The 22,925-nt window shown below is 41.1% G+C and overlaps 2 protein-coding genes across 3 annotated transcripts; one reads left to right on the top strand and one right to left on the bottom strand.

Moving 5' to 3' along the window:
• The first annotated feature begins 8,956 nt into the window (after positions 1 to 8,956).
• LOC4328603 (lipoxygenase 2.3, chloroplastic) lies at positions 8,957 to 15,103 on the top strand. Its single transcript, XM_015771289.3, has 6 exons — positions 8,957 to 9,707; positions 9,803 to 10,068; positions 10,165 to 10,402; positions 10,844 to 11,221; positions 11,607 to 11,692; positions 13,459 to 15,103. Exons 1-6 carry the CDS (start codon positions 9,329 to 9,331, stop codon positions 14,890 to 14,892), a joined length of 2,781 nt encoding a protein of 926 aa, XP_015626775.1. The 5' UTR covers positions 8,957 to 9,328; the 3' UTR covers positions 14,893 to 15,103.
• On the bottom strand, positions 14,321 to 22,001 carry LOC4328602 (protein STRUBBELIG-RECEPTOR FAMILY 8). 2 transcript variants are annotated; one of them, XM_015771292.3, is made up of 17 exons: positions 21,529 to 22,001; positions 20,941 to 21,088; positions 20,766 to 20,837; positions 20,592 to 20,657; positions 20,421 to 20,492; positions 20,251 to 20,322; positions 19,658 to 19,729; positions 19,509 to 19,574; positions 19,364 to 19,429; positions 18,884 to 19,254; positions 18,399 to 18,652; positions 17,698 to 17,969; positions 17,381 to 17,522; positions 16,542 to 16,681; positions 16,318 to 16,474; positions 15,890 to 16,058; positions 14,321 to 15,807 (listed from the first exon to the last, which is right to left on the bottom strand). In XM_015771292.3, exons 1-17 carry the CDS (start codon positions 21,620 to 21,622, stop codon positions 15,767 to 15,769), a joined length of 2,274 nt encoding a protein of 757 aa, XP_015626778.1. In that variant the 5' UTR covers positions 21,623 to 22,001; the 3' UTR covers positions 14,321 to 15,766. The 2 variants fall into 2 exon arrangements, with proteins under 2 accessions (XP_015626778.1, XP_015626776.1); XM_015771290.3 differs by having other exon boundaries at positions 14,321 to 16,058.
• Between the last annotated feature and the right edge of the window lie 924 nt (positions 22,002 to 22,925).

Genomic DNA, 22,925 nt, shown 5'->3' with positions numbered 1-22,925 from the left:
TCGTCAGATGAGGGGTGGACTAATTAACTTTTTCTTTAATCTAAGCTAATCTAATGGTCTAAAATAATGGACCCACCTATTTAAGTGAAAATCGAGGGCTAGATATTTCTAATATATTAGAATACTACGTGGCGATCTAAGAGTATTTTTAGGAGTCCCACATGGCGGCTTGAGAGCGTTTGTAGAAAGTTTAATGGACCTTTAGTATATAATAGATACAGATTATTTAGAGACGTGTCTTTACAATAGTTGAGACGATAAAGGCTCTAATAATTAACTCAAAAAATATTTCTTTTGTTAATATTATTTTTATTTTTTTATCCTCATGCAACCATATTTCCATATTATAGTGATTAATAGTTGTTGTTAAGCCGTTGTTATGCATAACAACAATGTTTTATCTTTACTCTTTCTCTTTCTTCCATGTCAACAAGTATTCCTAATTAGCAATGCTAAGAGACCACTATTGACAACCATTGTACATGCCCTAATCCCTATTTTATTTTCTGGATTATGTAGCTTAGCTACCGAGTGACAGAATATCTGAACCTGGACTATTTAGAAGAGAGTTGAAGATAGTAATCGTTGTAGCTAATATAAACTCTTCCAAATAGTGCTAAGTCTGACAAAAATTAAATTACTAAAAGTATATATGCATAAAGTTCAAAAAAAGTATAGCTGCATATATACACTACTTAAAAATAACTTTTGCACCGCTTTCTTCACATGCGGACCTGTATATAAAAAGATTTAGGAGGTGTCCAATAATGGCCCAGCTACAAAAATTTATTTTCACAGCCAGATCTCTTAAGAGGTTTGCATGCGAATTTTGGTACCCAGTTGGCTCCCACTCCTTTTCTCTCCTCCTTGCGTTAAATCATTTCTTCTCCCTACTTATCCCTCTTCTCCTCAGTCCTCTCGCCCTCTTCTCCTCGACCGCTAGATCCGGTGATGGTGAAGGGGTGGGTAGGGGAGGCTATGGATCGGACGCGTCGAATTTGTCGTAGCGGGGAGTGTGACGGTGGCTAGGGTGGTCACGACGACAACAGCAGCCTTAAGGGCGGTGAATTCGTCAATCGTGGCCCCGATCAGGGTGGATCCAGTGGCTATGGCGACTGAGGGGCAGATCCACCAGCGATCTTGCCCCTCCATCGCTTTTCCCCCTACCTAGTAAATATGACTTTGTAAACGTGGCAGAGTTTCATGTGAGAAGGACACTTTTCCATGCCGGATTGAAATACTTTTTTTTGGCGGTTAGGCCAACTCACAAGGAAATGTTCATATATATACCTTAGCATTATAAGGAAAACCCTAAAGAAAGTAAGTATATAACATTGGCGGTCAATTTTAACCGCATTATCGAGTAATGTTGGCTGTTTTATTTTGGCCCCAAGAAAATTAATTGGCTGCCTGCTTAATCAAATTATACGCTGCGGATGCTCTGATCCCTTCATGATTCCACAAATGCTGGTGACTAGCCACACCCTTCTTAAAAATTAATGGCATTGACCCATCACGGGACAGCTTATATATCATCGATGGGCATATGGACATATGGGTGGACAAAAGCTCAAATTAAGCTCGTGGCTTTGATCGGCTTGAACTCGTTTCGTAACGAGTTAAGCTGAGCTAGACTTTTAGCTCGTGAGTTATAATGAGCTAGCTCACGAGTTGCTTGTTAGTAAAAGAGATAACAATATATATCTTTATATATTCCATGCTTCTTAATTAGTACGTAGTCTTTAATTTACATTCAAACTTTTGTATTTGTTGAGCCTTTTCTTAGTCAGCTTTTAGACTATATATATTAATACGTGATAAATTGGTAAGTTTGAAATTATAAAAGTGATATATAAATGTGTTAACGAGTTTAACAATTTAGCTCGCGAGCTGAGTTGAGCTAGACTTTTAACTTGTTAAGGTTAGCGAGCTGAGTGAACTGACTTGTGACTTGTAAAGATAACGAGTTCAAACGAACCTGAGCTGGCTTATTATGCAGCCCTAGATGAGCATCTTCGGATGCAGCCACAAGAGGGAATATATCATCAGGATTTTCAGTAAAAGAAAAGGAGAGAGAGATCATCAGGATTACAAGGTAGTCCAATCGGCCCCTCTACTACTTCAACAGCTGTCGTTGTAAATTGGTCTATTGCATGTCTACGTACACATATATACAAGCAATGCATTTTTTTTAAAAAAAACACATACAAGAAGTACTTCATTAGTATATAGGTGGTCACAATCCATATCCTCTAGAATGGGATCGATGTATAGCACTTCACCACACAAATTCTTTCTATATGTTCCACATGACTATATGAGGCTCTAGTAGGAGAAGGTAGCTAGGATGTAAGCCATACATATATAGCTTAATTAAGGTTGTACACTACTCCTGCCTGATTGCTGCTGTATTATTGGCTAGCAACATACTGATGCTTTGCAAGCACATCAGCTACAACTAAAAAATTAATTTTGAGTAAATTTCATAAAACTACATATATTTTGATCAAATTATCACAAAACTATATATTTAAGGTTATATATCATAAAATTACAGATTTAAAATTAAATTTATCATAAAACTACAAATCTAATATGGAGTATTGCAAAACTACAGATTTAATAAGAAAGTTATCACAAAACTACAGGTTTCAGAGTTTAGATCCTTAGCACTAGTGTTATGTTTGAGTTATAAACATGTAAGTTTTGTAATTAAATTGTCACTAAACCTGTAGTTTTATGATAACTTTATTACTAAATATGTAGTTTTACGAGTACTGTGAAAAATTTAGTGTTAAATCTGTAGTTTTGTGATAATTTGATTAAAGTATCTGTTGTTTTATAAAATTTACTCTTTAATTTTAGAGACGATTTTAAGTTTTTCATCATATAAGTATATTTTAGCGTTGTCTTTTAAATCATCAAGAATACATATAATTTTTACTGATAAGTTATTTTTGTTAATTGTTTTATTTATTTATTTTTAATCGGTGAGGCACATATATATTAGTCAGTATCACTAGCACATATTAGAAGACAACAGAACAGCACGCAAAATCTATAGAAAAGTTTGCAACAGTATGTATGATCTGTCAAGAGTCGCTGTGATGACAGCGAAATTTTTGTATAGGCATCTCCCGGTTGATGGAAGAATCCATGCACAGCATTTTCAGAGATACATGTGCCCTCACACGAACGGCTGCAACGGCTTCAGCATGATTAGGCCTAGCCAATAATCAAAACGTACTGTGGCTTCTTGAATATTTAATTTAGAACTTTATTCGAGGGTTTTTTTTAATTTCTTCGTCATTTCCATTGCTTGGCTCTCTTTTCATGATTGTTGAGAAGATAAATTTTTTTTAAAAAAACTCCCCTGAAATTATATCTAAAAATAAAATTTTAGAATACAAATCGCTTTAAATTATACTACAAAGGTGAAATAAGCTTGCAGGCCTATCGTTGAAAAAAAAAACTTGACTAGAGAATATTGGATGATAAATTACGCTTAGTCTGGTTACTTCCAAGGCTACAAGGTCAAGCCACTAAAGAATATTGAATGATAAACAACACCCAATCTCTAGTAGTCTCGGACATGGAATGCAATTTTTTTTACAAGAATGTCCCTCTTTTCCATCTCAAAATATAAGACATTACTATCTTTTAGAAAAATTATTATTTATAACATTTGTCTAATAATTAAAGTCATATGTTATAACTAGATTTGTATTTAGAAGTACCTATATGACGTTAATTTTCTTTTTAAAAAAATATATTTAGAAAAAATATTGTCAAAGTATAATGTTGCATTGTAAACCGTGTAAACAGTTAATAATGTCTTATATATTGGTAGGAGCTATATGAGAAAAAGTTTAACTCATAGTATATATATATATATATATGAATGAAAATCTTTTTTCACATTTCAAACAGGCCGATTCATTGTCGACCTCAAAAGTGAAAGCATATATGGACATATCAACAACAGTACTATAGTCACTTCAAGAAAGTGCGAGGAGGCCAATACGTACGGGAGCATGACAGTACAACATGTATACTTCACATCTTTTCCTCATTTGAGATCTCTCTGATGTTATTTGAGAGGAATATTTTTGTATACGGCTTATTATTAATTCGCAGCCACATGTTTGGCAGCACATGCTATATATTAGATGTTGTATTATCCTGCAAGCTAGGACTGCATGCTGTGAACCGCAAAGCCGTTCATTGGTTGCACACTTGTATATAAGCCTACAGTTTGCTACTAGTATACATGATATCCAAATCATACTAGTTTATTAATGTGAAATCTGAATTATTTTATATCTATTCAATTTACCACCGCGCTTATTTATTAATTTGAACATGTTTACTCATTTTTTAAAAAAACCGAATGAATTACAAAGACATACACGTAGTGAGGCACCGTTGTTGGTGGCTCTGTATGAAGAAAAAATGATTCTTCTAAAATACCTCTTTGCCTTGTCGCTTGTGTTATGCTATATCGGACCTCTTCTTTCCATTGCCTTCTCTCTTCATCCTTCGCAGAACTAGAATTTTCTTAATTCTAGAGTTGAGCTACCGTAGTTCGCATAATTTTATCTTTATTCTCTCTCTTTTTGAAGAAAAAGGAAAAACTTACATATCCTTGCACACCAGCACTCCAATCTCTATGGTTTTCCTTTCTCGATTAATTATAGCTTTTAACACAAGGTTGCAATATGACGATGTTAGCGGTATTACACGTATGTTAAATTTTAACTTGATGAGATAAATTGGACCTGCAAATGCTTTTTTTTTTCCAAATTTTGATGGAAACACTCACAGACACATACAACCAAAGCTTCCTTTCCTGATTTGTCCGGTGTGCAAGGTAGCATATAACCTGTTGCTGTTTAAGGGTCCCTGTAACGTGTACGTAGCTAGCTAAACTCCGGGTAACAATTTTGTCCTCATTTATTGCATTTGATGTGATTACAGCTTAGACTGACTGACCGGTCAGTAGATTATAGAAATCGGGCAGCCGTACTAATTCAGACTACTATTAGTGAGCAGTAACAATAATCCAACTCAATCGAACTTGAGGCATCACCATTCATGATGCATGTACTTTAATTAAACACTGTTAGTAGTTAGCTAAACGCCGGCTAAGTACAGTTTTGTCCTGATTTACTGTACCTGCTGATGAGATGCTTGAGCTCATGCAAGACAGCTAGAAACATCACCAGTGCACGTGAAAACCAAAAGGTATGTGGGACGTCCTGTGGTAAATAAAATTTAATTAACCCAGCACAGGAAAAGCAGGAGAGTTTTATTCTTCGGTGATAGCCAATCTCTCCAAAAAAAAGTATTTGTTGGGTCCTGTGGTTAATAAAATTTAATCCGTTCTTTCTGTACTATTACAGAAACGCTACTTATTTGCATTTTTAATATATGATGCCGTTGATTTTTGACATATGTTCAATCATTTATCTTAGAAAAAAAGTACGAATTACCCCCCGAACTATCGAGGTCGACCGAATTACACCCCCAAACTCGAAAATCAGACATTCTACACCCTCAACTATTGAAACCGGACAAATAACCCCCCCGACTCAATCCGGAGTGGTTTTGGGTCTACGTGACAGGCCAGTCAGCAATTTTTCTTAAAAAAAATCAATGGGCCCCACCTATCAGTTCTCAACCCACCCCCCCCCCCCTCTCTCTCTTCTCACCAGCACGGCGGCGGCCACGCGAGGGCGGGAGCAGGCGGCGCTGCCGGTGACGGAGGGCGGCGGGCGGCTGAGACAGAGGCGGAGCTCGTCGCGCAGGTTGCCGTGCAAGTTGAGGCGGCGGAGGAGCACGAGTGAGCCGAGTACGGACGGCACGTACCCGGACAGGTTTTTCCCGGCGATCTTTCAATAAGTAAAGCCAAAAAAGATCATATCAAAGTACGACAAGTCATGGAATTTAAATGGAAGACAAGGAGAGAAGACGATTCGATTTTATTTTTCAACCAGTTATCTTTCACTTTAAAATTTTAAAACCCAAGATGCAGCGCTAAGAGTGGTTTTAGTGGTGTTTTTTTACCACTTTACTAACCATCATGCTATTATATGCCATGCATCATGGTGGCTAATATATATAGGAAACTGTATCCACGTTTCGCACTGTTATTTCCATCATTTCCTCGCGCTAAAGTGATAAGATAGGGAGATGCGGGGAGGAAAGGGAACAAAGTGTATGATATGATGTGTCCAGTGTTAGCTATTTAATACACCCTCCATTCTAAATTGATCTACATATAGTTTTTTTAAGATTATTACTAAATGATATACATATTTATGTTCATTCATTAAGTCTATTTGTTATTTGTGCATTGGAGTAAATAGACATTAATGCATGCATCCATGCACACAAATATTTATAACCCACATGCAATATCTTGATTTGCTATTGGCTAGGAAATAGTGGGGATGGTGCATGCATCGAGTTTGTTGCTAAAGTAAATATAGTATGAGAGAGTTATTAGTTTTTTTGGTTTTAGTGTATCTATGAAATATGTACATCAATTTGGAATGGAGGGAGTAGTTAATTATAGTGGCGGAAAATAGTGTTATATACTATGAATCTTAAACGGAGATTTATGAGCCCTATTTTTTCACATAAATGAAAATATTAACATGTTCCATTTATAACCGCGGAACAACGTACATTATTATTACACAAAGATTAATTGAAGATAAGTATTATTCATACATATACAAATATCTGTGACGCAATCTATAGGATGTGATATACACCTACGAATATAAGTACGTGAATTTTTTTAAAAAAAAAGAATCTTGGAGTAAATTATTAACGTGATATAGCTAGTTTAATTTGTGATAGGGAATTAAGGATACATAGTCATGTCACCTTCGTCATATATATTAATTATTCACTCTCGATCGATTGCCAAGTAATTATATTATTAACACGCATGTGGTAAACGGTATACCCACATACAGTGACATGGCTAGTCTGATAGAGAAGGATGTACAGTCAAGTCACCTTCATTGTCGATTTTGCCAAGTAGAGTAATTTTTTTAACGCATGGTAAAATGGTAGCTTAGACGTAGACACATGTACAGTGATAGCTAGTCTGATAGAGAAGGATATGTACAGTCTTGTCACCTTCAGATTTGGCATTGGCCATTTTGCCATACACTTGTACGTGCCGATTCACACGCTTGTCGATCTGTGACTGTAGTAGTGTGGCAAGTCTCGGTCTCTCTGGCAATGACCCTGCTTCAATTCATACTCCACTGGTAATTTTACATCTATATATATCCAGCCGTTTATTGAGATAGAGACGTGTAACGGGGAGAGCAGGCCGGTCTAATCCATATATGCATATTTGTGTGAACGATATATAGGCACGAATTTACAAAAAAATATCGGGTATTCTGACTTTTAATTTCTAATGTTTGTTTTTAGAGTAAACTTTATAAAACGATGATTTGACCAAACTATCACAAAACAAATATGCGTTTTTTTTAACCAAAACTACATATTTAGTGTCAAATTTATCACATATCTGCATATTTAAGGCATCTACAGATTATGAGGATATTAAGAACTATACATTTTATAGTTTATATCCATAGCAGAAGTTTAGTTTGTGATAAAACTGATGTTAAATCTATGTGATTTTCTAATACAAATCTATTATTTTGTAAATGAAAATTATGTTAAATCCATAATTTTTGTGATACAAATTTTTAAATATATAGTTTTGTGATATACAAAGTTGAAATTAATTTAATCTTGTTTTTAATGCAAAAATTTATAAATACTAAAAAAGATTACGTATTACAAAAGTTTTTTTTTTGCTTCATACGCATTAGTTTTTTCTTATTTCAACCATTTTAAAAGAAATTAGTGATCAACGTCGACGCAATATTAGCAATATTGTTTAAGGAAGGGAGTACTTTTTTTTGTATATTGTTGGAATTTTATGTTCCCTAGCTTGTGTCCTGTTCATCACGATAGCTACGTATATATATGTGGAATCATCCTGACTCCTGTGGACGAAAAGGTGGGTCGCGAGAAGTACGTTCATGGTAATATCGTATGTATGGAACGACGTTTTACCTTGCGTGAAGTACGTCTTCTGACTACACTTTACACCATTCTTTCATGAAAGAATTATTTTTTTTTTCAAATTCATCCTGAGAAGTTTTTTTTTTCCGGATGGAGTACGTTTTAACTTTGCTTGCGTAGTACCTATAGTAGATATTTCGGTTTTTGATTTTTTTTTTCTCTCCCTTGTCCAGGCAGTTGCGTTTTGTAATTGAAATATTTTTTTTCTAATATATCAACGTGTAATCTTTTTACGCGTTCGTGAAAATATACAAAGAGTCGTTTTTTTTTCCATACGTAGGACATATCCGATATATGTATTGGTACGATAATTAATACTGCCCAGGCAAAGAAAATCGACTCAAAATATTGTACAAACCATGAAGTGTTATTTTTTGCGGATGATAGCACGGTAGCGTAATCAATATGTAGCACTTGGAGATTCTCTAATGCAAATGGGCTAAAGATCTAGGGAATGTCATTTACTCTCGGCACAGTGGAAAAATGTAACCCACTTCCAATTCAACCATTTAGTTTTCCATATACCATAATTCATAACGCCTAACAAAATATGATAGCAAGGAAAGGGATGTCATGTCCTCTTATTTTTACGTGTGAAGAAATTTGATAAGATAGACCAATAGATTATGTACCACTACATAAACATAGAAGTTTAAAATCGACCTATACAAGTTAAAAACAAATAACAAAGATCAAATTTGAACTTGGATGTAGTGTACGTAGTCAGTGCTCTAAATATGGAAGTTTGGAGTGATATACCAAGAATTGATACATCTTGTTCGATTTTTAATTAGTTTTATGGCTATTCGGAAATGTCATGAAGGAGGAAAAACCGTATATATGTGCTAAATCGGGGATGAGCACACACTTGCTTGTCTTCCTACAGTGTGAAATAGCTGTAGCAAATAATCTTGTGAGAGGCCACTGCTAGCTCTAGCTTAGCTGCTCTATGGCACAGGAGAACATATAGGAGATGTAACAGCAAGTGCACAGGGAGGGAAAGAGAGAGAGATGAGTGATTGGCAATACACGCACGTGTCCCAATCCCTCGATCAATCAAGCTAGCCTAGCCTAGCTATATATTAACTAGGGCGCCACACCACAGACGCCGGAGATCAGAACGAATCATATCGTTCAACGAGCGTCCGGCCGGCGGGCGACGCGCTGTCGAGCAAGAGCGCCGCCGCCCGATCAATCGCTCGCCACCATGATTCACCCCAACCAGCCGCTGGCGCTGTCCGCGGCGAAGAACGCGAGCACCGTCGTCGTCGGCTCGCCGCTCCTCGCGGCGTCGCCGGCCTCCTCCCCCGCGGCGGCGTGCTGTAGCAGCCAGCTGCAGCAGCGGCGAGCCGCCGGGCCCGGGAGGAGGGGCGCCGGTAGGCTCGCGGCGCCGAGGTGCAGCACCATCGAGCAGGCCGCCGGCGTGTCGTCGGCCGTGACGGTGGACAGGACGCTGACGGTGACCGCCACGGTGACCGTGCAGCCGCCCATCGGCGTCGTCTACGCCGCCCGCGGCATCGACGACCTCACCGACCTCATCGGCAAGACGCTCCTCCTCGAGCTCGTCAGCTCCGAGCTCGACCCAAGTGAGCAGCACAACATATCCATGGCTTAGCCGAAGCTCCATGGATGCATGGACAAACACATGTAGTAGTAATTAACACCATGTCTATGCATGCAGGGACGGGGAAGGAGAAGGAGACGGTGAGCGCGTTCGCGCACAGGACGATGAAGCAGGACACGTACGAGGCGGAGTTCGCCGTGCCGGCGACGTTCGGGCCGGTGGGCGCCGTGCTGGTGGAGAACGAGCACCACCGCGAGATGTTCGTCAAGGAGATCTGCCTCGTCACCGGCGCCGACGACTCCTCCGCCGTCACCTTCGACTGCAACTCCTGGGTCCACTCCAAGTTCGACAACCCCGACCGCCGCATCTTCTTCACCGTCAAGGTACTACAAACATCGATCGATCTCACCATCACACCATCCATGAACACTTGGAAGCATCATATCAACGACGTCTAGCGCGGCCATGGATCGATGCAGTCGTACCTGCCGGCGCAGACGCCCAAGGGGATCGAGGCGCTGAGGAAGAAGGAGCTGGAGACGCTGCGCGGCGACGGCACCGGCGAGCGCAAGTTCTTCGACCGCGTCTACGACTACGACGTCTACAACGACCTCGGCGACCCCGACTTCAAGATCGAGCACCTCCGCCCCGTCCTCGGCGGCGACGAACACCCCTACCCTCGCCGCTGCCGCACCGGCCGCCCCCACACCGAGATCGGTAACCCCACCTCACCTCCCAGAAATTTTACATCATTTTCACATCAAATTAATCACCTATTCCCTCCGTTTCAGGTTATAAAACATTTTAACTTTTGTCAAAGTCAAACTATTTTAAGTTTGACTAAGTTTATAGACAAATATAATAATATTTATAATATTAAATTAGTTTCATCAAATCAATAATTAAATATATTTTCATAATAAATTTGTCTTAGGTTAAAAATATTACTACTTTTCTCTACAAATTTGGTCAAAGTTAAAACAGTTTGACTTTGACCAAAATCAAAACGCCTTATAACTTAAAACGAAGGGAGTAATAATGATCGAAGACAAACCTAGGACAGCTTAGACCTGAGCCTATGTTTATCTCCATAATCATGCTCAAAAAATTTCTGGCTCAGCCACTGCTAATGGATTAAATGTATATGTAATTAATTAGATCCGCGGACGGAGAAGAGGAGGGGGCCGGTGTACGTGCCTCGGGACGAGCAGTTCTCGGACGTGAAGGGGATGACGTTCAGCGCGACGACGCTGAGGTCGGGGCTGCACGCGATGCTGCCGGCGCTGGAGCCGCTGCTGGCGAACCAGGAGCTGAGGTTCCCGCACTTCCCGGCCATCGACGGCCTCTACAGCGTCGGCATCCCGCTGCCGGCGCAGCTCGCCGCCGCCGGCGCCGCCACTGCCACGGCCGGCGGCGCCGCGGCCTCCTCCTCCACCTCCACCAACATCGTCGGCGGCGTCATCCCCCGCCTCGTCCGCATGATCGAGGACACCACCGACCACGTCCTCCGCTTCGACGTCCCCGAGATGTTCGAGCGTACGTGATAATTAATTAATTACGTGCCATGATTAAAGGCTAATCGGTAGTACTAATTAGTACTCCCTCCGAATGTATTTTAATGTATAACCGTCGCTGACTTTTTAACTAATATTTAAACATTCGTTTTATTCAAACTTTTTTATAAATATGAAAAAATTTATGTCATGCTTAAAGAATATTTGATGATTAATTAAGTCACAATAAAATAAATGATAATTATATAATTTTTTTAATAAGACAACTGGTTAAATATTGAAAAAAACTTAACGACGACATATATTAAAATATAAATATCGAGGTAGTAACATGTTGATTAAGCTATCGAGGTAGTAACATGTTGATTAAGCAATGGATCAATTGGATTTGGCTTTGCATTGCGCAGGAGATAGGTTCTCGTGGTTCAGAGACGAGGAGTTCGCGAGGCAGGTGCTGGCTGGCGTCAACCCCATCTGCATCCAGCTCCTAACGGTAGCACCGCCATTCCCAACCACATACACTATTCACCTGAGGACGACGTCACTTTTCGATGACGTCATCCCCCAAAAAGAATGAATTTTCGCTCGTCCCGTCCTGGTCATCCTTTAATGTGTAGTGGCGAACCCAGAATTTTTATACTAATAAATATTTCAAAAAATATACATATGTTGATGTCTTTAGGAGAGAAAAGATATATAGCAGTAGAAAAATAAACAAGGGGTACAGTGGCAGATGGAAAATTTTTTACAATGGGTATTAAAAATTATGTAGTATTTAAAAAACATGTTAGAGACTTTATATGACAAAAAAATGAAACAGTACAATATTTGGGTAAAAGCTGGGTGGCTGAGACTAGGAATCGAACCCAAGATCCATAATGGGTATATTAAAAATCACGTACTCCAGTATTTAAAAACATGTTAGTGTCTTTAGCAGAAAAAGGATTCAATAATAAAAAGAAAATATGCATCCTATATGTTAGCATCATACTCCCTTCCTCAATTTATGGCATGAAGTTATACCCATCTTAAACTCTCAACTGAGTTTTTTGCTGATGTGGTTTTGAAATTTAAAAATATATATATAACTAACAAGTTGTAAATGATACAAACAATTCTTTTAATTAAAAATAATCATATATTAACCATACGGTAAAATTTTAATGTTTATATAATCATAAAAGTAGCCCATGAATTAAATGCACAGGTTTCCTAAAATTTATATGCAGAAACTTTTATAATACATACTATTTTATATTAAAAACAATTGAATTCGAATCTAAATTAAAATCTGGCATAAACTTTTGGTGTAAAAATTTTAGGGGTATAAACTTTAGTTATATAAACTTAACAAAAAAATAAAAATCGCGTGACAAAAAAGAAAGTGTGGCCGTTCACAGTGTGCAAACATTAGCCCTTTTCGCTAGATAATTTCCCTCTCAATATTTAGCTAAAAGGTTTTAATGGCTTTAAATAAATGACACTATTGCTTTTTCTAATTTCTAGGACTATTTGTCATTTGTTAGCATCATATTCCCTTCTTCCTCAATTTATGGCATGAAGTTATACCCATCTTAAACTCTCAACTTAGTATTATGTTGATGTAGTTTAGAATTTAAAAATGTATATATAACTAACAAGCTGTAAATGATACAAAAAATATTTTAATTGAAAAATAGCCATATATTAACCATATGGTAAAAATTTAGTATTTATATAATCATAAAAATAGCCCATGCAATGCATAGGTTTTAAAATTTATATGTAGAAACTTTTAATACATACTCATTTTATATATTAAAAAAACATTTGAATTCGAATCCAAATTAAAATCGGACATAAACTTTTGTGGTAAAAATTTTAGGTGTATAAACTTTAGTTATATAATTAAACTTAGCAGAAAATAAAGTGTGGCCGCTCGCAGTGCGCAAACATTAGCCCTTTCGCTAGATAATTTCCCTCTCAATATTTAGCTAAAAAGTTTTAAATGGCTTTAAATAAATGGCGCCATTATTGGCTTTTCTAGTTTGTATGACTATTTTTCATTTGTAGAAATATTTGTGCAAATAGACAAACATACGAGTCGTAAAGTATTATTGATGACAAATCTAGTGGTATCCCTTTTTTTCTATTTTGCTTAACATTGAACGAATGTCTGTTTTTAAAAGTTTTGAGGAAAAAAGTCTCAAATGGTGTGAGTAGCAACTAAGGAAAACCGAACTCACCAATTAATTAATGGCGATCGATCGACGTGTGCAGGAGTTTCCCATCGTGAGCAAGCTGGACCCGGAGGTGTACGGGCCACCGGAGTCGGCGCTGACGAAGGAGTTGCTGGAGAGCCAGATCGTGGAGTCGGTGACGGTGGAGGAGGCGATGGCGCAGCGGCGGCTCTTCATCCTGGACTACCACGACGTGTTCCTCCCCTACGTGCACCGCGTCCGCGAGCGGCCGGAGACGACGCTCTACGGCTCCCGCACGGTGTTCTTCCTCACCGGCGCCGGCACGCTGTCGCCGCTCGCCATCGAGCTGGCGCGGCCGCAGTCGCCAACGAGGCCGCAGTGGAGGCGCGCCTTCGTCCACGGGCCCGACGCCACGGCGTCGTGGCTGTGGAAGCTCGCCAAGGCGCACGTCCTCTCCCACGACACCGGCTACCACCAGCTCGTCAGCCACTGGCTCCGCACCCACTGCTGCGTCGAGCCGTACATCATCGCCGCCAACCGGCAGCTCAGCCGGATGCACCCGGTGCACCGCCTCCTCCACCCACACTTCCGCTACACCATGGAGATCAATGCCCTGGCCAGGGAGAGCCTCATCAATGCCGACGGCATCATCGAGGAGTCCTTCTGGCCCGGGAGGTACGCCATGGAGCTCAGCTCCGTCGCCTACGCCGCCACGTGGCGCTTCGACGCCGAGGCCCTGCCCGAGGACCTGGTGCGCCGCGGGCTCGCCGTTCGACAGGAGGACGGCGAGCTCGAGCTCACCATCAAGGACTACCCGTACGCCAACGACGGGCTGCTGGTCTGGAACTCCATCAAGCAGTGGGCGTCGGATTACATCGACTTCTACTACAAGTCCGACGAGGAGGTCGCCTGCGACGAGGAGGTGCGGGCGTGGTGGGAGGAGGTGCGCACCAAGGGGCACGCCGACAAGAAGGACGAGCCGTGGTGGCCGGCGGTGGACACCCGGGACGGGCTCATCGGCGTCTTGACCACCATCATGTGGGTGACCTCCGGCCACCACGCCGCCGTCAACTTCGGGCAGTACCACTACGGCGGCTACTTCCCGAACCGGCCGACGGTGATGAGGAAGAAAATGCCGGTGGAGGAGAACAAGGAGGAGGAGATGAAGAAGTTCATGGAGATGCCGGAGCACGTGCTGCTGGACACCATGCCGTCCAAGATGCAGGCCATCACGATCATGGCGACGCTGGACATCCTGTCGTCGCACTCCCCCGACGAGGAGTACATGGGGGAGCACGCCGAGCCGGCGTGGCTGGCGGAGCCGAGGGTCAAGGCGGCGTTCGAGAGGTTCGCAGGGAGGATGAAGGAGATCGAGGGCATCGTCGACGAGCGGAACAACGACCCGGAGCTCAGGAACAGGTGCGGCGCCGGCATCGTGCCGTACGAGCTGCTCAAGCCGTTCTCCACGCCCGGGGTCACCGGGAGGGGCATCCCAAACAGCATCTCCATCTGAGTTTCGCTAGCTAAGATAGCTAGCTGCATTTGGGACAAGATTGGAGATGGTTAAGATTTGTACACTAAGATCATGTACCAACACTAATAGCTCCCGTGTATGCCTGCCTGCCACGGGAGAGGCATTTGCTAGTGTGTTTGAGTTACTAGAATGCCACAAATTAGTAAAGAGGTTATTGAACTAAAGCTCAGTTCGCTGAGTTTTCTAGAAATTGGCAGTATGTCATGCGGACGGATGGGATCTGCTGGATTCAGCACATATCATCCAAGAAAAATTACTCACAGCAGAACAGGCATGTCATGCATGTGACTGAATCGAGCAGCATTGTGAGTTGATCAGGACCAGCATGGCATCGTGTTTATAGTTCATTGGTCACTGGCTAACGAACATCGTTACCCCCGGGGTTCCAGACAACGAACTATACAGCTAAGCTGAGACACTGCCAGGATGCGTATCTTTTTAGAATGCAAGACGGTTAGGAAAGATAAGGGTATTGGAGCCGACCACAAAGGCACAAAGTGATTAGTCAGGGGAAGATAAGGCTGGACCTGCCTGTTAGAGTTCACTAGAAAGAGCATTCCGAGCAGCATCTCCATGCTCACGCCGGCTCATTTGAGTCCAAACTTGTGGAGTTAAACGGTTCCTAATACATCTAGCCACGCGTGACTTGGATGTAAAAGAGTCCACTTCGCTCGGTTCTCTGAGGTCAAGTGATCAACCATGAAAAATTTCAAGTCTTGTGCAGTCCACTTAGCACAGCAGCTTTGGGTTTCTCCGTTTGAAACTGACAGGGTGTGCAGAAAGTGATGCGGCGCTTGAAATACTTGAGTACCGCTCCTCGAGTACAGAAATTGGGGGGGTGGAGGGAAGGGCTTTATCTCTGGGAGATGCAGCCTCCGGTTGCACTTTGACTTACTAAATTAGAGCAATGAAAATAAGGCTTCGAAATGAAGAATATAAGAACAAAAATGGAAGTGTGTGTTATCGAGTGAGGTACCTGTAAAGGATGGCTCGAAATACGGTCTGGTTGTTTTGAAAGAGGGTTCCTGAGCATCAACCTCCAAGTGTTGTGTCGTCGTGCTGGTCTTTTGAAGACCTGTCGACTGGACAAGCTTCAGTAGTTTGTCTGTTATGACTGTCATTGGCGGACGGAGCTCTGGTGATTTCTGCATTGAAGGAAGAAATACAGCCAGTAATGATCACAAATATAGGGTGCTGAAATTCATTCGATGAATTCATAAATCATTAGGACCGCAGTAATTAGACATTTTTCAGCTATAATCCCCTTCAATTCCCATTTAGGAGCAGAGTCTAAGCATTAAGGAGTAGTGCATGCGGTGTTTCAATTTGCAGCTTGGCTTCTATCCTCAAGGTAGCATAGTTCAACTAAGTAATGTGTACCAGAAAAAGGTAACGGACAGTTACCTTGATGCAGAGTAAGATGATGTTGCCTAACGTAGAGATAGCTTGAGGTGGCATAGATGCATGTATTCTTGGATCAGTTATTCTTTCCAAAGAATCAAGGTTATGGAGATGAGGAGATGCCCAATCAACTAGAAACTGCTCATTCTGCCTTCTTGAACTGAAGAGGAAAAAGAACTTCATTAGAGAACCAGACTACAGCTGTACAAGATTAAGTGAGCATATACCTGTCAAAGGCCTTCTGCCCAGTCAAAAGCACGAGCAAAATCACACCGAAACTGTAAATGTCAGCCTTGATGCTATCTGTTGCTGGGTCAGTAAGCTCAGGTGCAACATAGCCTTTACCACTGTTGAGAGCTTCTGAGTCCTGTTTTTTCAGGTGAGGAACTGTTAACGGTCAACGGATTATACAGAAGATATATCATTGACTTTGAAAAACACCAGTATCCCCTTAATATGTGTGTGATTTTTCTACCCACTTCTGAAGGGACCACGGTTGATCCTAGTAGGGACACACACATATACATCTTTCAAATATTTCAAGGGAGAGTAGCTTGTTTTGATATAACACTATAATGTATAGGAGTCTATCCAGCGACCTACCTTTGATTTTGGTTGAGATGCAACTGTAAGCAATCGTGACAAAATTCCAAAAGTATGGGTCTAAACTGGCTTATTATTAATTTAGTCTTTCTTCCTTTTGGAAAATAGTTCAAGAGCTATAGCGTTCACCAAAGGACATAAGCACCAGCCCGGTGCCTTGGTCTTAGGACTTGAACCCAAGCAGATGGGGAGGTTAAACAGCCTCACCATCAACAGGACAAACCCTTTTCCCTAAAAAGCTAACTTTATGGATCGTTTTTTCTCAATGCATCCTTCTCTGTCTAAACTTAAAATTCCTTATCGTTAAGTATGCAGTAAGAACTCCAAGAGATTGGCAATCCATGACAACAATTAGATCCTAGAATTGTTCAAGTAAAACATTAACTATATCACCATCACTAATGATTATGTACAGAAGTAAGAACACTATCCAATATAACATGGAAAACTAGTGAGCACTGACCGTTCTTATGGCACTGACAAATTGGCTTAGCCTGGCTAATCCACAGTGGCTGAGGTAGGGCATGAGCTGAGCATCGAGCAAAATATTTGTCGCTTTAATATTTCCATGAACAACTGGAGGAGAGCACGTCGAATGCATGAATCTGCATAAGCTTCAAAATTTCAGGAAAGCTTCCAGTATATGTCTAAAAATTGACATCAGTTCAGCAGAACAATTTACAGAAAGCCATTAACACTATGAGGATGTGTATACCCTGCAGTACAAAACAAACAGCTAGATGATTTGGTAGGAATCTAAGTCCACAAAAATGTACTTACTCCAAAGCATAGGCAACTCCAAGAGCAATCTTCATCCGAGCTTTCCATGACAAAGCCCTGGACCTTGTGGCTGCTGAAAACAAAATATCATCAAGAGAGCCATTTTCTGCATATTCATATAGAAGTGCACAGTGCCCAAACTCGACACAGTAGCCCACAAGCGCAGAGATATTGGGGTGCTTCAAATTGGACATTTTCCCAAGCATGTCTATGAGCTCATCTTGTTCCGATAATGACAGATCTACCATGTTGATCTTCTTGATAGCCAGGAGCTGCATGTACGAGGATAAATACATGTTATACATATAAAACACAGATGTAAAATAATCTGTAGAAAAAATATGCGCCTTTACTATTTAGCAAATGATAAATTTGATAAATCACATATTTTTTTCTAATATTGATTTCGGGAAGTTGCAATGAGACTAGGAATTGCATCCTCCTCGTGCATTGAATTTTAAAGCTTATCGAGAGATCAAGAGAAAAAAAATGTCAACGATGCAAGACAAGTTTTATTGCCGATAAGAAAAGGAAAACGGCCAGTTGATGAACAAAAAGTAGTAGTAAATAAACTTAATACACCAACTAAAGGAAAATTCAGTATTAGGACACTGAAACACGTAGTAGAAATTAGATTCGAGAGCTTGTTCTAAAGTAACAAACCAATAGTATTTTCCAACAGGGTACTAACAATATGATACCTGGCCACCAGGAAAATCACCTCTGTAAACTTGGCCAGTGAAACCTTCACCAATAAAGCATTCTTTACTGAAGTTCCTGGTAGCTGCTAAGATGTCAACAGCTTGAAACTGTTTTGCAGTTAGAAAGTTTTTGGATGTCTTGGCCCAAACTTTTGTTTTCATAGCTCTTTCAGGCTTAATGACGTCACTAGAGGAAGCCTCACAGTCATTCATAAGAGAATTCCAAGAGTACAAGACCTCATTTGCTTTAGGGACTGTAAAATGATATGTATGAATTTCAGTGATATGAAAGAATGTAAGTCTATCCAATAATGCAACATGCAGGAATGGAGAACAAGTATATATATACATGATTGGATATTACATACAGATCCTAACATAAGGATGAATATTAAGTGATGAACAAGAATATATAGAATATGTCTAGCCATCAACTACAATTGCATAAGCCGGTTATGCTTAAACTAATAAAGTTCCAGTGCTACCTTTTTCCACATTGGCAGGTGGAGATTTGGCATTGTTAGCGGTGCTCTTAGGACTGTATGTGCAGCTTTTCAGAACCAAGCCAACAATGAGGAGCACAAAAGCTGTACCAGTAACAGTAGCTATTGCAGCAGCTGTCACTCGAGAGTGTGACTTCCTGTGCTGATTATGGTTGTACATAGAAGAATGGCTTAAGGAAGGCTTCAAAGGTTCGGGCTTGTGTTTCAAATTTTCCTTAACTGCTGGTGGAGGTGGGGACATAGGTGGTGGAGGTGAAGATGGAGGTGGATGTGGAGTTGGTGGTGAATGAGCACTCCTGGTAAATGAGGGAGATGCACGTTTGAAACCTGGTTGAAACTGGTTCCCATCAATCCTGGAATGTTAGATTAGCCACTTATTTCAACTAGATATGAAGTCAAGGCAACATGTATGCATAAATATCCTACGGAAAGAAACGTGGGTTATTAAGCAGAACCGAATACCTCAACTCAGGAATGGACTCAAAAGTTCCTGGCACATAACCACTGAAGCTATTGTTTTCAATGTTGCTGCAACCAGTTGATAATTGTCAGGAAGGATGAGAATAAACAAATATAGAGAAGGATAAAATACAGTTGAATTTCTTACAGGGATGATAATGGAAGGTCTGCCAACAAAATAACAGATCCTGTGAACTCATTATGCTGTAAATAACTGTAAAACCAAAACAAAATGAACCTTTTATATTCTAGCATATTTTTGTGCATGAAATCGTTAAGAACGCACATCATTCTTACAGGTGATGAAGGTTCTTCAATGAGCTAAACGACGTTGGCAAGTCACCACTGAAAGAGTTGAATGATAAATCCCTGAAGTTGAATACGAACAAAAATGAGGTACAGACTACAGTGGGTGAAAGATCGAATTACTCGAAGATATATAGCTAAATTTGCATGGAGAATTATAGTAGAATTGCAAGAAGGTCCAAAGGAACTACTCTAGCATCAAAGTGTGTGCCCATATTAACAGGTCAAATGAGCTTGAGCCTTGAAGATTGTTTTTTAAGAAACCATAAAGCAAATAAATGCAAAAATAGAAACAAACAGACTGTAAAAACTTATGTATCAAATGATCCATGTGATTTATGTGAGTGCAACGAAACATGCATTTTTGTGGGGTGGCTAAGAAAACATGCAGTTATTCACAATAATGGAGGGGGAAATCTAGGAAACACAAATGTATGCAGTTAAGCATGGCTGAAGCTTCTCTTGTACATGCAAATATTAAATAATGTTTGGGCTGCAAGAATTCGCATGTCGTTGCAGGCTACAGTGCAAGAAATAATTCATTTATTCAAGAGGATAAAGAAATTAGAATCTGGGAGCACTACATTGTTCCTAAGCTTTCCATGTTGACAAAAACATCACCAATTATTCCAGAGAGCTTATTGTGGCTGAGGTTCCTGCAGCAAAGATTAATTACAGGCCAGTTATTTGATTCTGCAACCAGAGTTCACTATAGAAAATTAGGAAGTGCTCCAATTGCCAAAAATGCACTCACAGATATTTCAGAGTGTGCAACCATGGTAGTGACGGTGGTATACTCCCCTCAAACTGGTTGGCTGCGAAATTTCTACAGGAGCACAACATATGGCGATTATGTCAACCATAGTTCATATTTGATATTTAACCCAGCCAAAAGGGGGATAACCGAAATACAAAGAGAACATACAGGTATTCCACACTTGGGGGCAAATTGCGCGGGATTTCACCAGCAATGTTATTGAAGCTCACATCCCTACGGTCGTCATGATTCAGCGAAGCAAAGAAATTAAAGACTGGACTAAGAACAGCAGAATCATGATATGCTAACAGATTATCACAAACTTTCTGGTCAAAAGCTCACAGTATTTTCAGAGAGTAAAACTTGAGCAGCTCCAGACCAAGCCACCCGCCAACTCCTAGCCCACTAATATTTCTGTGTACGAGTGAAAGAAGAGCAAAATATTCAACTCAGTTAATAATCCCTGCAAAGTTGCAGGTGAAACTGATCAGGAAGTTAAGAATAACTGAAGAATTACAAAGCGACAATGGACGAATCCCTGCAAAGGACTCCATGCCATGGCCGTTGTTCACCACCGCGGCCACAGGGGTCACCGCCCTGAGATGTCCACCCAGAAAGCTGCCATGGAGAATCCAATGTTCGATATAATTCCCAAAGCCCTAAAGCTGTAGAACAACCAGAAACAACAGAAAATTAAACATAAGGCAGCGAAGTCATACACAAACATGAAGACGGCATGACACGCAGGAATTGAACAAAGGTAACTACGATACGGTCACAATAGCATGCACACTCTTGTTGTGGCACACAATCACATACATCGATGTGGACAGGATCAGATCAGAACCAACACGAACACTAATACCAAATGGGAGCAAGCATAGATATTCATCATGAGACTGTGCAAACTACTGCACACGCACTGGGCAAACTCATGCTCGCGCAATCACCGAATCACGAGTACGCGTGCGGCGTGCGCGCGATGGCTAGCTGCGCCGTCAAACCAGCACAGACCCAGCCCTCGCAAGCAAGCGCGCGAGCTCGGAGTAGAGGCATCAAACGGTAACTGCTCGATCGCTACAGATTAGGGGTTGAGTAGACTCACCATCGGAGGGGTCGGTGAACCCTGATACGGGGGCGAACGCGGCGCACAGCACCGCCGCGGCGAGGAGGAGGCGAGGCAGCGCCGCCGCCGCCATTCCGATGCCTCCGCGGCTCAGCGCGCCCCCTCCCCCCCAAAATCCAGCGCCGCCGCCGATCGCCACGAAATCCAGACCAAATCGAGCGATCCGCGCACGAAATCGCCGACGACGCCAACCGGAACGTTCTCGAACTTTCCCAAAACCCCCCGCGCTCGCGCGCTTGCTCCCGACGCCGCCGCTCCCCCAGATCCGCGCGCCCCCGGCCGTCTCCCGATCGGGCCGAGCAATCCGCCCGCGAATTGGAGGAACCCACCGGTTGGGGGGGAGGATCGAATCTCCCCGAGCGGCCGGCCGGAGAAGCCACGGGGATTCGCGAGGAGGGTTTAGGGTTTTTCAAAAGTTTGGGAGGATTCTCGCTTTGGGAGGGAAGAAGCATGGGGTGGGGAGGAGGAGAGGGCGGTCACGTGAGGGGCGCGTGAGAGGCCGTTACGGCGGCGGGAAATGGAGGAGAGAACGAGGAACTATTTTGGGGAGCAGCAAAATTCTTCCGGAATCAAAAACATCTCTATCTGAATAATTTGGTTTCTCGTTCAGATTTCGAAAAACAGAAGTTACAAAATCTAGAAAATCAACGAAAAGTAAAAGGCTTGTTTTTCCTCGTTTAGATTCTCACAATATGATGAATTGCCACCAGCTACTTTTAGAATCTAAAAATTTCTTCCATCAGAAAAAAAAATGAATCTAAAAATTTCCTAAACGAATTATGAGAGGTTTGTTATAGGAACTTCCGGCTGTTACAGAAACTTCGGCTGTGTTCTGCCCATAAGCTTTCAACTCATCATCCTCCCTCGTTTATCGTGTGCATGTTTTTTAAATTGTTAAACGGTGTGTGTTTTATAAAATGTTTTTATAAAAAAGTTGTTTTTAAAGATCATGTTAATCTAATTTTTTTAGTTTTGTATAGCTTTTTTTTTGCGGGGATAGTTTTGTATAGCTAGTACTTAATAAATCCTAAGTTAACCTATTGTCTCATGTATACTTTGTATCAAATTATCAATTGTTGTTTAGTCTAATATATGTTATAACTAGGATAAAGAAAATGTAATTGGAGTTCACATTTGCCATGTGCTTGTGAAATTTGTTTATTTAAGGTGCTTGCAAAATCATATTTATCAATGTACGTCAAACATTCGAGCCATGAATACTAGTTGTGTCCAAATAAAGGGCAGATAATTGATGTCATGGCATGGAAGGTTATTGGCGGTTTTATGTCGCGACACATTGTGGATATGCTGCACTATTAACAGATGATTATACGCTTCGACATATAGAAAAAGGATAAATATAAAACCAATGATGC

The sequence above is a fragment of the Oryza sativa genome, chromosome 2 (assembly GCF_034140825.1).
Source record: "Oryza sativa Japonica Group chromosome 2, ASM3414082v1".
NCBI lineage: Eukaryota > Viridiplantae > Streptophyta > Magnoliopsida > Poales > Poaceae > Oryza > Oryza sativa.
This window is presented reverse-complemented; position numbering and strand designations above follow the sequence as displayed.

Bases quoted from the DNA above. Each gene is read 5' to 3' on its own strand.
- LOC4328603 (XM_015771289.3), top strand. From the start codon at position 9,329: ATGATTCACCCCAACCAGCCGCTGGCGCTGTCCGCGGCGAAGAACGCG. The intron at 9,708-9,802 runs GTGAGCAGCACA...CTATGCATGCAG, and splicing joins CAGCTCCGAGCTCGACCCAA to GGACGGGGAAGGAGAAGGAG. The intron at 11,693-13,458 runs GTAGCACCGCCA...CGACGTGTGCAG, and splicing joins TCTGCATCCAGCTCCTAACG to GAGTTTCCCATCGTGAGCAA.
- LOC4328602 (XM_015771290.3), bottom strand. From the start codon at position 21,622: ATGGCGGCGGCGGCGCTGCCTCGCCTCCTCCTCGCCGCGGCGGTGCTG. The intron at 20,493-20,591 runs GTATGTTCTCTT...GTGCTCCTGTAG, and splicing joins CCCCCAAGTGTGGAATACCT to AAATTTCGCAGCCAACCAGT. The intron at 18,653-18,883 runs GTAGCACTGGAA...ATCATTTTACAG, and splicing joins ACCTGCCAATGTGGAAAAAG to TCCCTAAAGCAAATGAGGTC.